This window comes from Amblyomma mixtum, chromosome 2 (assembly GCF_055824585.1).
Source record: "Amblyomma mixtum isolate Tamu chromosome 2, ASM5582458v1, whole genome shotgun sequence".
NCBI classification, from domain to species: domain Eukaryota; kingdom Metazoa; phylum Arthropoda; class Arachnida; order Ixodida; family Ixodidae; genus Amblyomma; species Amblyomma mixtum.
Window position 1 is genome coordinate 41871025 of NC_143013.1, and position 14394 is coordinate 41885418.

A 14394-nucleotide genomic window follows, 5' to 3' on the forward strand; every position below is an offset into this window, starting at 1 on the left:
TTCACGCAAAATAACTTTTTTTTTAAAGAAAACTAAGAAACAGGCGTCTACTAAGGCAAATAGGAAATGTTGGCCAAAACCTATATCCAAGGTCCACGCACCTACAAAGCTTTTCAAACACCTAAAACTCACCTACAACAATCACCTTCAAACCTGTTCACTCCATCCCCGCTTTGGTGCAGCTGCTTCTCCCGTGGTGGAATTCATGGCCATGTTGGGCTTCGGCCTGATACTGCTCTTCGAGATGATGTCCTCCTGGCTGGCCATCAAAGCAACCACGCTGGTGCGTCATCACTTGTTTCCCACTTCCGGGCAGCGTCACGATTTTCTACTTGCGCACATACACCTTCTTCATGATAGCTTAAGCATCACACCTTCTTCTCACTTGAAGGACAAGTTGCCTATAAAACTGGCCCTTCAAAAGCACCCTCACAAAACGCCAGAAACTCCCTAGCCTAGAGAACAAGGTTAAATGTAAGCGTAGAAATTCGTATTTCGTTGGTATTCAGGGATGTCCCTCACAGACGCTAAATCCACGTATACAGTGATGGCAAACGGGAGGCGGTGGCAGTCGGCAGTCTTCAGCATGCTTTTTCCGAACAATATCAAGATCTCTGGAAATACTGACCTTAGAGATATAAATGACTAAGAGAACCTTGCTCCTTCTGGTCGGCCAACTGCAGGAAAGTCGCTGGCTCCTGTTGCCGTTCATCGGACTGACAACGTGCGGAATCGTGTCTCCGGCGCTCATGTCAGCGATCATCGTACTCTCCTGCCGTCGCTACCAGGCTGTGAGTTGAACTGTTGGTTGTTTCATGGCTGGAAACCATGCCTGTGATTTGATAGAACTGTTTACCTTGTTTGGATTTTATTGACACAAAAAATTGGAGCATCGCCTTAGACTAGCCCGATGATTCGGAACCAGCTGCAGGGGCTATGGTGACGGGCAGCACGGTGTGCAGCTGTGAATGGTTGAAAGGGTGGTGGAAGGAAACAAACTTGGGATGGAGGGATGTTGTGGGAGGGTGGGGGGATAACGACCGATTGCTTTTGTGCTCTAAGTTGTAAGTTTTCCTCGCCTTGGTCCACTACTTAGTTCAGTGTACTGTGTTCTCTTCTTGAACCTGTCTTTCATTGGATCATTGTTTCTTGTTTTAGGTGCCAATACCCTTGCACACTCTTATCCCGATTTTGTTCATCGTCTTGGCGAGGGTACGTAATCAACTTTGCTTTTTGTTTTCACGATTTTCAACTTGGGTTTGCAAGAAAAAAAAAAGCAAATGGCAAGGCCTACCTTCGGATAAAGCCTATGCTGTAAAATATGTTGGTCGCAGGCGCTTGAGGCCTCGGTGTGCACGACGGTCGCCATCAGAATTTCGCCTATTCTCCGCAGATCTTTTGGATGCCACGCGAGCACTTTGATGCTGTAGTAATCGTAATGCCTGGAGTACCCTGCAACAGCGATTTACGTTGCATGTCGCTGCTATTGCTCATACATTATGAAAACGAGCGTAAAGGCCACACTCAAGTACAATATACCAAAAATTGAGGTAACGTTGATTAGGGCTCAAGCTTAGCTTACGCAAGAACACTCACGTATATCTGCTTGAAAGCTTGTTGCAACGGCGTGTTATCATTTGTACACTGCCACGCTTTCCTCGTGAGTTCGGGTATCCAATCAAAATACCGATATTTGATAATTTCCAACAAAGAACAGAACGATATCGTCGCCCGATCCCTGCTGTTGCGAGAGACAAAACTTTATCAAACGTGTCATGTCCGGGTCGTGGAATTAGGTGGGGGGTCTGATAGGGTTACAGTTGCCAAAAGCATGATTTGGGCCGCCATTAGCGGCCACAGCGCTGGGCGCAATGCGTCTGAAGTAGCCAAGGTATTCCAAGAATAGCAAGCGTGGCATCGTTCTTTTTCAAAATTGTGCATCTCAGCCGTAGTGGAAATCGACTTCCTGCAGTGCGGTTCAGATACAAAATGTCGGTATTAAGTTCTTGAGACTATTAAACATTACTTGCTGTCGTCATGTGTTCGCGTATTACGAACATGATTCCCTCTTGGCCGCTTTTGTCGATTTGTTTACACCGCTCACAATTTTTTTGGCTGGATTCAGGCTTTAAATTTCACTTCGTTGTGGTCCTTCCTGTTGGCGCAGACGTACTTCCTGTTGCTGAGCGTGTCCTACTACCGGGAGCTCCAGGAACGCGAGTCGCGCCAGGAGGACACCTTGCCGTCAGTGGCGTCCCAAGTGCCGCAGCTGCACATCGACGACCTGCCGCCTCACAAGCGACTGCCACCCTTCCTGCTGGACTACCTCCAGAAACCTCCGCCCTACGATGGATGCGAAGAAGGGCGCTCTGAGGATCCCAAGAGCGGGATCGGTATGCGCCTCTACATGTGAAGAGGGACGAAGAAGAGCACTTTTCGAGCTGCGGAGAACACCGGCAACGGCTCTACGTATTTTGAGCAATATGCAAGCTTTGTGTACATAGTTTATTGGTGCAGCGCTTCATCTCACCATATCACGACCGCAACTCCTTTTCCTACGAGCCTGGTGCAAACCCGTTGCGACGGGACACCACCAGGGGGCGGTTCGCGATTGGGAACTCTTTCGGGAGAACTCAACTCAACCTTGTTCGTTTCGCCTCTCACCAACTCAGCAGAAGAGCTTGCTGAAGTGAGTTCTGCCTCCAGCTGATTCGGTTTTCGCTAACTTTACTAACGTTCCTTTCTCGTTCGCTCGCTTCTTCACTTCACTTCACTTCACTTTAATACCTTAAAGACCCTCGTTAGAGGGTATTACATAAGGGCTTTAATTCTCTGGCTCTAATTTTCTCTAATTCTCTAATTCTCTGGCTTTAATTTTATTTTTTGGCTTCCATCATTCGGTGTCTCGCTCGGTTGCAAAACCTCCGCCTTTACCTCGACTTCCAAGCGTTAACGAGAGTGAATTATTGCGCCCGACTCTCTGACTTTTTGCACTGGCACACTCGGCGAGTGCGGCTCCTTTAATCAATTGCATGCTCCGAGAATTGCGCGCCAGTTCCAGGAAGCTTCTGGCCCTTTCTAACCCTTGTACTGTGTACGCTGAAGCGACGATGTCTGCTCGTCGTAGCTCCCCTCCAGCTTTGCCGACGTAGCCATCCGAAGCCGTTGTACCAGCACGCTCTGCTGATGCATACATAAAAGCCTATTGTTCCGATTGCGAGAGCGCCTGGCTGACGAGCACCACTAGGCATCATAGCCCGACTACAACAAGTAAGCTGGCGGACGTACTGAGCTAAAAACGCATTACATTCAGTCTGTACTCTTCGGCTAGTCACGTGACGCATTGCAAGCGAACTAGTCAGCTCCAGAATCGAGTTTCACGCTTTGTTCTCTGCGCTCACTTTTGGCTCTCTTTGACTGATGGCTAAGCACAGTGAAGCATCAAATCACGCTGCAAAAATGCGTACATCTCGGCACACTTGAGAGACCTCCATATTGCAGCTCTACCCATCCTCTCTCAACGCCACCAAGTCATCTCCTGCAGCTTCGCCAGTCCGTATACACTAGTGGGTCGGTTGTTTACTAAACGCGACTACAAAATAACGCTGTGGGAGAACGTGGTGAAAAGGACGACACAACGAGTGTCGTCCTTTTCATTCTGTCATGATCACCGGTCGACGCTTTCGCCGCTTCACCTTGATCTAAAAGGTGCCGAACTGTGCACGCAAATGCTCTCGCAAGGCATGCGCGGAGGCGCAGATAACCTTCTTCGAGGTGCCTTACCGCAATGGCTACGGTGAGCTTGTGCCATCTGAAAAAAAAAAAAAAAAAGTGTCGACGAAGGCTCGTTTGCTCGCACATTTTGCACAAATCTGAATACAACCATTTTTCGCAAAATTGAGTCGTGGTCCCTAGCTAACCACTATTTCGCATTCTTCGCATCTAGACAGGTGAAGCGTACTGGGTATGTTCCACAATATGGTGGCGTCTTTGCATACAAGAATCGCTCGCATCAGAACGAAATTTTTGCGGCTGCTGGGGTCTTTGATCCCCACGGTCTTAAAACGTGTCTTCAATTCATCCCCCTCTTAGAGGACACACGAGAAAAACCACACACAAAAGCCATTCACTTTTGTGGGCTGTACCATGCGGGGCCCTTTAATAATTTTTTGCTAGAAAATAGCTAAAAGGGAATCGGTATACAAATTTATCAAAAGACCTTCACTGCACGAAAGTTTAATGTTTCGCGAGCGTCTCTTAATCCTTTTCATATTGTTCTTTTTTTTTTCTTTCGTGTCGAGCCTATCAACGGGCAGTGGTAAAGAACTCGCAGTCCCAAAGCGGGCTTAAACCTCAATAGGCCTAGCGAGTTACATTGCAGTGCGAGGCAGCTAAAAGTAACCAAGACAAAGTAACCAAACAAATCATAAGGTTTTATTCCACATTGTGCTTATCTCGCACTTTTTCCTTATGTCGTGGTATTGTTGTGTCTCAAAATCACCCGTGGATAGCGCTCACGAATCTATCTGGAGATTTGTGGGTCATATCAGCGGGTATGCCTTATATATGCGCACCAGCGTACGCAAGATAAAACCGTGATTGGATAGATCCTTAGCTCCCGCCTCATTCGCTGTAGTCATTGGCCCGAGAAAGAGCTATTCAAGATGCACGGCTCAGCTGACACATGTTAGACGTCATGACTGGCAGTTCAGGGGCGGACCACTAAAGCCGCCTTGACTGTGACACCTAAGCCGTCACGATTGGTCGGTGCATTGACGTCGGCGTGTAACAAACGATCTTAATATCCAGAAATGTAGGAAGAGCCTGGTGAATGTGTCCCATGAATAGCATGAGAAAGGCCTGACTATTCTGACCCGACGTTTAATCATGTCTGCGCCGACTCTCACGTGGCGTACCGAGCCGTATGACCTGGCACTTTAGCATATTGTCTGTACTCCATCGCACAAGTAGTCTGCAGCGCTGCGAAGGCTGCGGTGATCTGAGCTGAACGGCAAGCGCTGCAAAACATGTTCCTCGGCAACCCTCGCTCCCCGACTGGTAGAAAGAGCACCAGTGTCCAGCTGCTGCACGTACAGTCGCGCGCAGGAGTCTCGGCCGACGTGGTGGATTCCATGTTTTCGAATGGCGCCACACCACTTCGCAGCAGGCCTCTGCAGTGCTGTGTTCGTGCGGACTTTCTGTGCTAATTTAACCAGGGAATGAAACGCTCGCTGTACTCTCAAAACATCACCCTGAACTTCCGTTTCGATCACTGCAATAACTATTTGAAAAATAGTCACATCACTGCTCAAATATTTGAGGGACTATGTGTTGTCTTCCTTGGCGGTGATTGGATGAGAGAGCTCTACCTTTCACTGTGCTGCAAACGACTTTTTAGAGGAAGTTCATGGTTTATGGTTTATGGGGGCTTAACGTTCCAAAGCGACTAAGGCTATGAGAGACGCCGTAGTGAAGGGCTCCGGAAATTCCGACCACCTCGAATTCTTTAAACTGATATCGCACACTACACGGGCCTCTAGAATTTCGCCTCCACCGAAATCCGACCGCCGCGGTTGGGATCGAACCCACGTCTTTCGGATCAGCAGCCGAGTGCCATAACCACTAAGCCACAGCGGCGGACTTTGTGAGATGAAGTATAATAATTCTTGTTGGGGTGCTCTCCTCGAAAGGAGCCCATGGGCGAGGTTCAGAAAACTCTTCTTACGTGAGTACGTTTTGGCTTGAAGTTTCACCTCGTCCCTCATGAGGGGGTTGGCGCCTCGCTGATCATCGCCATCAGCAAACTTTGTGCTCCGGTCATTTGTGACAGCCAGTGAGAATGGCCCATGGTACTTTTGGATTGCGCTCACTTGAGGGCAGTTTTGTGCGTCACGCTCCTGAGGCCTGAAACCTTGGACCTGTCCCTTCAAGCGACTGTCCGACGCTTTGTTTACTTAACCGGAATTATTCTTTTTGCACTCCCTCCCCCTCCTCTCGTCTCAAAGTGATTTGCTTCTTTCTCTTTGACCCCTCTCTCTTCCTTTCATCTACGCATGCGCTGCACAATTCAAACGGGGCCATTTTAGAAGATCCCAATAAAAATTTTCGAAGTGTTGAAAGTTGTCATTGCTGCATGCTGATCTTCGTTATGTGCACTAGCGACGTGTATACACAACTGCGTGTGATGTCCTGACACATTTGCCTAAAGGAAGGCAAACTCGGGCATAATATGAAGCTGGGCCAGAGAGTGGCGGCAGGCACTGATGCACTGTGGCGCCGAAACAAACGCGCAAAATAATTAAAAACACTTGTTAGGACAAAGTGACGACGAGGACGCGAAGTAGACAGACAGGACAGCTCGTTTATCTCAGAAGATGACCCGACGACCATCCAGCCGTCGTTCCATTGGTCTCTGAATCGTCCAACTGTCTTCCGAAATAAATTAATTGCAAGTGAGCGCCCGTTCTGTCTACTTCGCGTCCTCGTCCTACGTTGCGCTCAGCCTTTCTTCCAAGACGCCATGAACCAACTAGTGCACCAGCAGCCTTGCTGGAACGGAAACACGTAATGCAGCCGATATGCTGAGAAATAACAATCATTGTGTTAGAATACGAAAATGCCGATAAATAATACAACTGGGAAAAGAAGAACATCTCACGCAACCATCGACAAGTAGCCAAGGAAGAAAGGGCAGGAAAAAAGAGAAAGCGCTAGATTTGAAATACTTCAGGGAAATATTTCAGCGAATGATTAAAATTCTATTTCTCTTTATTTTTGTGAAACGACCACTAAAACAGCAAGTATTATCTTTGTGATCAATGATTACCTGAAAAAAAAATGGCGCATGTCTTAAGCTCCGCCTTAAGGGCATACAAGTGATAGCGTTAATGGGGCAACACCCATATATGCAGAATTGGCCATTCTCTATACTTAACAGTCATAGATCTCTGGGAATCCTCATACCAATCCTGGCGCAGTGGTGCAGCGGTTAAGCGATGCGCCACCGCCCTGTGATGGCAGGCGCTGCCATCAGTGGGACTTGTGCTACCCAGGTTGCTATTCCCGAGCAACCTCTCGCGGCCAATCATTAATGTAACTGCCGCCTGCTACGGTGCGCAATTCGCTCACAATCCGATGGGCAGCTGTGATGACGCTACAAGGTTACGTGACTTAAGTGGCCCACATGCATCCTAAGTTGCTTCTCTGGGGATTTTTTATGGAACTTTCGCCCACAGTCAACGACAGCGACGCCGCTGACGTCGACGCCGGATTTTCTGCGACACGAGCTCATTACGCTATCGCGTTAAAAATTGCAGATATCCACTCGAAGCAATGGGTGCCAGAGCTGCAGAAATGCATTCCCATCGATTGCCTTTAGAAACTCATCTATTCGAGCAAGGAAGATTGGTCGAGCAACTTGGGTGGCACCCCTGTAGTCCAGGGCGCCAGTGGCTTTCGCTGACTGACGGACTTGCTGAACCAACTGGTTCGTGGTGCAGGGCCTCGATCGCTGGTGAGGGCCACCTCCCACTGCTTATATGTAGGGTTAGACACTGTTAAGTGCTTTGGTTTGGCTGTGCATTCCGCGATATATTGTAGGGCGCAGGGAAAGCTCCCCACCAAGGGCATGTTGATTGGTTTATTGGTTTATTAGGTTTTAACGTCCCAAAGTAACTCAGACTGTGAGGGACGCCGTAGTGGATGGCTCCGGAAATTTCGACCACCTGGGGTTCTTTGACGTGCACTGACATTGTGCAGTACGCGGGCCTCTAGAATTTCGCCTCCATCGAAATTCGGCCACCGCAGCCGGGCCGAGGGCATTTGCTTTAATATTGGGTACAGGGCTAACCCTACATGTGCAAGATGAACAGGTCTGGGAAAGTGCTGGTCTGAGATTTCCCTCAGTCGTGGCCAAGGAATAGTTCAGTCTTTTGTGAGCGGGTGGATATTTTCTGCGCTCCAGCCTATTATGTTAGGCATGGATATGAAGTAGGGATGATGATCCGTTCGGTTGGTTAAATACCAAGCTAGATCGTTGGCTACATCATTTCCAGCTAGTGCTTCGTGACCTGACGTCCATGTTATTTTGTGAGTTTGACGGGCTCCGGATGCGTGGGATGTATTCCCGCCCACGAAGGTGAGAAGGCTGCCTAAGCCGTTGCTAAGACCTGAGAGGGCATGAGCCGATGTACCTCAAACAGCGCGCTGCCCAGCGTGAAAACGCCCTTGCTTCCAGCGTCACTTTCAAGACCCCTTGCGGAATGGGTAAGTGGTTGAACGTGGTGGCTCGTAAAGCACCGAAAACGATGAGGGACGCCGGGCGCACAGTTCAGATGGAAGAAGCCGCTGGTGGCGGCTCCAAGCCTCGAAAGTATACCTAGACAGACGTACACGCTGCCCAGGTCGGAGAATGGAAGCGAAGGCGGCAGTCTATCCAGCAGAAAAAGGTCCTGGCCGTTACCATATTGCGGCTACCATCGTCAGGCGTCCGCGCGCTTTCCTCAAATACACATCATCCTTACGCCTATTCTCGACGACGAGACAGCCCAATGGGCATTGAACCTCCCCTGGACGTCCTGGGGACGTTCAGGATGTCTTCAGGACGTCCACGGGGCGTCCAGTGCCCATTGGGAGGTGACTTTTAGTGTTAGTGCATTATATGGCTCATCAGCAACCAAACCCGTCGGCGTTGACCAACTGGTACCAAAACCTCATGGCGTCACCATGGTCTCGCATGCCGTCAGCAGTAGGTAGTAATGGGTGACCTAGGCAATGAAGCAAATACAGACGGGAGTAGTTTAGTAGCCTTGGAATTATAAAGGACGTTATAAACAATGATCGATGAGGGTCATTAATAACGACAATGATAATGGTCATTAAGTTGAAGGCATTTATGGTAAAGGCCTTTAGGACAGAAGACTTTGGGGTTAAGGTCTTCAGGGTAAAAACCTACAGGTAAAAGGCATTTAGGTCAAATGTCTTTATGGGCAAGGCGTTTAGCGTAAAGGCTTTAGGTCAAAGGATGCCTTCGCATTCACAGTACGTAAGGACCTTAAGTGACCACCGCAACTTTAAGGCGAAGGCCTTTAATGGCTCATTCTCCCGTCCGTCCGTCCGGCGCTGCATCCAGCGCCTGGGAAGACTCATCGATGAGCGCGACGTCATCTTCGTCGGCAGGTGGAGCTGTCGGCGCGGCGACGTCTAAAAGGGCTTTAGGCGGCGTCGAGCTCTGCTCGGTCGTCAGTCGGTGTGCGGCAGCTAGTGGAGGAGGATGGCTCCCAAGCGGTGCTGCGATTCCGCGCCAGGTGGTTCGGCTCAGCAGAGGAAGGGCGACTCTCCGAACACGAAACGGCGGAAGATCAACGAACGCATGCGCCAGCGGCTTTCACCTAGCGCACTTTAAAGGCCCATCTCCATGGACACATCCGAGGCGCACCAGCGCAGCGCCTACGCGGACCAGCGTACGCCGGAGCCGGACTGCGCATGCGCGACGCGCCGACGCGAGCCGGCGCTGGCGCTTGGCAAATATCTGTCCATGTCAGATATTCGCGCCTCGCTCGCGCCTCGCTCGCGCCGGCGCCGGAAGTGACTCGCTGGTTTGCGGTCGGTGTAACCAATCAGAGAACGTAGTTCTCTCGGCATCCGGTACGGCCCTTCGCGCCGTTTGCTTCGCCTAGCCGAGCTGAACGCGGTAGCCGCGACAGGCCATCGAGTTGCATGTGTTTTTCGACGCTTGTCGCGGTGCGGCGCTGGGCGCGTAAGCACTGCGCTGGTGCGCCTCCGATGTGTCCATGGAGATGGGCCTTTAGGCTGCCAAAGTGCTCCATAGTTCTTGGATTTCGCTTCCACAGAAACGCGGCCGCCGCGGCTGGGAATTGATCCTGCGTCTTCATGCTAAGCAGCCGAACGGTGTAACCACTCAGGCGGGTGATGGGTTCGTCTAACTCGGCATGTATACCTGCACACTTCCGACCTCAAACAGCTCGCACTCACAGCTTTCCCTTGCGCTATACCGAGCACCTTTCTCGACTCTCAAGGCAAAACCACAAAGCTGTCATCGCACGTGGATACTGGAATAGCAAACGCGTGATATGATTGGTTATCACGAAATGAAAGGCGCGAACTGCCTCACACCTCGGTGGACACCTCGACCGCGTAGCGAGGGAAGGGAAGAAGGTGGGAGTGAAAGAGGAAAGGAAGAAAGACAGAAAGAAAGAGGTGCCGTAGCGGACGAGGAAAATCGAAAACTGGCTTTTGAGGGAGGGAAATGGCGCAGTAATTGACTCACATCTCGGTGGACACCCTAACCGCGCTGTTAGGGAAGTGCGGTTGAGGTGGTGGTGAAAACTTGAGGTGTTCACTGACCCAGGCAGCCGGTTACACTTCCTACTCAGAGGCTTCACACACACAGACAAACACCGCAGAAGCGGAGAGCGCGGCTAGAAGTGCTTTCGCACTAAAAAACTAAGGTACATAATGTACACATGTCCCTACAAGCACACGCACAACCCCATTCCTCATCCTCCTCCACGCCCGTTTTAAAATGAATTCTTTTTTGAGGAAAGGAAATGGCGCAGTATCTGTCTCGCATATCTCGGCGGACGCCTGAACCGCGCCGTAAGGGAAGGGAGGAAGTTAGGAGTGAAAAAAGAAAGCGAGAAAGAAGTGCCGTAGTGGAGGTCTCCGGAATAATTTTTTTCGACCAACTGGGGATCTTTAACGTGCACTGACATCGCACAGCACACGGGCGCCTCTTGCGCTTCGCCTCCATCGAAACGCGGCCGCCGCGGCCGGGTTCGAACCCGGGTACTCCTGCTCGGTAGGCGAGCGCCTTACCACTGAGCCACCGCGGCGGGGCAACACGCCCGTTTTCCTGATCCATTTCCCTCCACCTGCAAGCTCTGTGGCAAACCCGGATACTTTCCACACATATCACTCACCTGGCCATGATTCTCACATCCTCCTGCGCCATAGATAACTGGGTGGTGGTGGTGGACAACATATATTTAAGGCTTTTACAGGAGATACTGAGGATTGGCCTTGAGGGCCAACTCGCAAATTCTAGGAGTCGCTAGTCCGGAAACCCTGTGGCTTCAGCGGCAGCTCGTGCCCCAGCGACGAGAGCGCGTTGGCTCTCAAGGTAGAGCAGTCGAGCAGGGCAGCATCCCAGCTCTCGGGTAGGCGAGGGAAAAGGGGGGTAAGCGGGGTTATAGGGGCATGCCCACACTATGCGGTACACGTCCGAGGATGCGCGCCCACAGTGCAGGCACTCCCCGTTAAAAGACGGATTAAATTATTGCAGCACTGCCGGCCACTGGGACCAGCGCAAGATCGTTACTTGTGCTCTCTCTAGGATAGCCCTGGAAGGGCTCTCCTTTGTTTTGCAAGGGGGCCCTCCCTACACGGGGAGGGCTCCCAAGTGCCATGCAGTGTCCTCCGCCCCCACCCTCTGTAATATTGGCGATAAATGTTTCCACCGCCACCAGCAGCTATGTCCAGTTACACCACCTCGTGCTTCTTTATTCTCAGTCTTGCTTCTCTCTTACTGCCCTTTTATTCGTGGCTGCTGGGCTTCGCATGTTTTTGAATCGATTGTCACGTGCTCAGTCAAGAAGCGCGTCATGAAACAAGTTGCCTGTGTCCTGGCACAGCAGGTGCGCAACATGTCATTGTCCTGCAGTATATGCTGGCTGTTGCCTAAGTTGAGAGAAAAAAAATGTTTGCTAGGCCTGCTTTCTTCAAATACGCGCACGCGCACAGTCGAAGAAGCACAGCCTGCAGGCAGTGAAAGAGAAAGATGAAAGCGACGAACAGGTGCGCCGGGGCACGCGGACGCTGTAACTCAATCACGCATTCTGTGTGCACGCCGGCCGTAGTTGGGCCGTTTCTACGCTTCGCTCCGCTTTGCGCTTGAATTCTGCTGTTTTTGTGTGTGTGCGACGCGTACTCTAGCGCCATGGATAGCCAGAGCACGGAGTCTACGCTGATCAGCCGGTACGTATACGTTCCTTGACTGCTGTGCGAGTGCAACGCGTGGCAACGGGGAAAGCGTTCTGATGTGCTTGTGTAGCTAAGCGTGGAATTCACCGAACGCCATCCTTGTGGCGACAGTTTCAATACGCGTCTGTGATCCAGTAATATGTAGCATCTACCTCGAACTAATGCGGGAGGCACTGAGTCCTAACCCCAGTACCACCGAGGAACAGTATGCTGGCGAACTCCGGCCAAGACGCACACAGTTCACAAGCGAAACGCATGGAAGTGCTACCAGTCGCTGTTTGCCATAGAGTCATTGTGTATGCGCTTTCCAAACAGATCGAACTATAGAAAGATTTAATTCATGCAGATATGTATATCGTATATGCCATGCCACTCTTACTTGCGGAGATTCGACTGCATAGTTACTGCAACGCCTGCTTCGAACTTTTCTTTCTGACGCCTATAGGGATGGGTCCGTGTCCTACTCAAAATCTCCAAAGAACAAAGGAAGCCCTGCCAGGTAAGTGTTAACTGACTGCATGATTTGGCATCGCAGCACCGATAGTCTTCAGTGCGAAAATATTCATAGCCGAATTTACGTGTTTAATTCTAACGTACAGGTACACAAAAGTTTTCGTAACAACAAACCCACGAAAGTGCCCGATTTCTTCGTTGTCTGAAGGCGCAGCCAAACACAGGGGTGCGTTGTGCAGAGCACGTCCCTTCAGTTCAGATCAGCAGGTTTAGATCACAAAGAAAATAAGTGGTTTTGCAATTTTCGAGTTCCGAAACCTTTCTGGGCACCAATACGTTTCCGTCATTCACGATGCTTGGCTGTGCCTTGTCAAAATTGGGCGTGCCGACCGACTCTTTGTCCTGTCTCCTCGCAATTTTTTCTACCTTTCCATGGAGAGGAGGATGTCAAAGCACCCCCTCTCTGGACTGTTGCAACCGGTTCCGCTGGCGTTCCCACCGCGCTAGCGTGGGGAACCACAAAGACGAGATTTAAAAACAGGCGTTCATGCTGAGGCTAATTTTATACGCCCTGTAAATTTCGAAGTTAATTCGAAAAATTTTATTGTTTATGGTTTATGGTTTATAGCGGTTTAATGTCCCAAAGCGACTCAAGCTATGAGGGATGCCGTAGTGAAGGGCTCCAGAAATTTCAACCACCTGGGGTTCTTTAAAGGGTCAGTCTACTGAATTTTATCGACCATATTTTCTTTGCGGCAACCGATAGCTCTTTACTCAAATTACCGTTTAGCCAGCTGTGGGGCCAAGGAGTGCGGTAGAACATTTTAAAATAGAATTTATTAATGTGGGAACACATCTGTATGAGATGGTAGTCTCATCTGGCAACCATCTGGATTTCCGCCGCGCGGCGACAAACATGGCGGCGCCCGTCGAAGCGGGACCTCTCGCTTCGGACTGAATTCTCCTTGTTGCTGCCTTTTACAGTGCGTTCACTGGCCATAAATGGGGCGCCTGTCTTTCGCTTCGTCTCATCTCGCCTATAAGAAAACATATGAGAGATAAATTTCCTTTATTTTAATAATTAGAGTGACGATTCTGCCGCTCCTAGGCTTAAGTGGAGAGTCGGTTTGTTTACAGCAATGGTTCCCGTCCTGACGACCAGATGGCGCCACTATAGGCTGAGTTTATTTTTGCGTCTCTGCTAGCATACGCTGAACTAAAAGTGGGAATGTGCCTGCGTTTGCGTACGTGTAACTATAAATATTCATGTGATTTACAGAAAAAGCGAGCGGTACGCCTTCTACAGTTTACTAGAACAAAACGTGCGTTTCTCTGACATTGGGGCATACAAATGGTACGTAGTATATTCACTTATGCTTCTACAAAAAAAGACTACCACTTTCTTGAACAAAATGAACGTTTGGGGTCGCCACCATGCTTTTTTACGCGACTTTTAACGCCGAAATAAAATATAAATTCCTGCCTAAACCGGGCGCAGACCCCTCGTTATTGATGTTATAGGGTGCCAACTACCAGAATATGCCATTATTTATACACTCATCTCGGTGAGTAGACTGACCCTTTAACGTGCACTGACGTCGCACAGTACGCGGGCCTCTAGAATTTCGCCTCCATCGAAATATGGCCGCAGCGGCCGAGACCGAACCCGCGTCTTTCGGGTCAGCAGCCGAGCGCCATGTTGCAGCCGCAAAGTTAGACCCGTTGAAGAATATTTTGATAGGAAAACTACAGGGAGCTCGGCACTGATGTTGCTGCTTCATTTGATCTATATTTGTTTTAGAGCGCAGCTCTTTGGCGTCCGTTCCTGGGTTTCGCGTCGTCGTCGGCGTCGGCCTCGTAACCAGCTCCGCCCCCAATGTCACGCTTTTCAATTGGTCGAAATGCTCGTGACGTCACAGTGCGCGAATTTCAAATGGGGCC

At 50.2% G+C, this 14394-nt stretch overlaps 2 protein-coding genes and 1 non-coding gene across 6 annotated transcripts in view; 2 read left to right on the forward strand and 1 right to left on the reverse strand.

Moving 5' to 3' along the window:
* LOC149359114 (uncharacterized) overlaps positions 1–6119 on the forward strand; it is a 31798-nt gene extending 25679 nt beyond the window's left edge. For both annotated transcript variants that reach the window (XM_089571337.1, XM_089571338.1), the window contains exons 4-7: positions 183–283; positions 684–791; positions 1159–1212; positions 2168–6119. In XM_089571337.1, coding sequence (XP_089427463.1) covers positions 183–283; positions 684–791; positions 1159–1212; positions 2168–2413 — 509 coding nt within the window. In that variant the 3' untranslated portion in view covers positions 2414–6119. The remainder of the gene's footprint in view (positions 1–182; positions 284–683; positions 792–1158; positions 1213–2167) is intronic.
* A 4663-nt stretch (positions 6120–10782) lies between these two features.
* On the reverse strand, positions 10783–10853 carry TRNAG-ACC (transfer RNA glycine (anticodon ACC)). The gene has a single exon. It is a non-coding gene; the product is annotated as a tRNA-Gly (tRNA).
* A 767-nt stretch (positions 10854–11620) lies between these two features.
* The window catches only part of LOC149359116 (myotubularin-related protein 9), a 34744-nt gene continuing 31970 nt past the window's right edge, over positions 11621–14394 (forward strand). Inside the window, exons 1-2 of one of the 3 annotated variants that reach the window (XM_089571339.1) lie at positions 11621–11994; positions 12446–12499. In XM_089571339.1, coding sequence (XP_089427465.1) covers positions 11957–11994; positions 12446–12499 — 92 coding nt within the window. In that variant the 5' untranslated portion in view covers positions 11621–11956. The remainder of the gene's footprint in view (positions 11995–12445; positions 12500–14394) is intronic. The other 2 variants (XM_089571341.1, XM_089571340.1) reach the window with 2 other exon arrangements.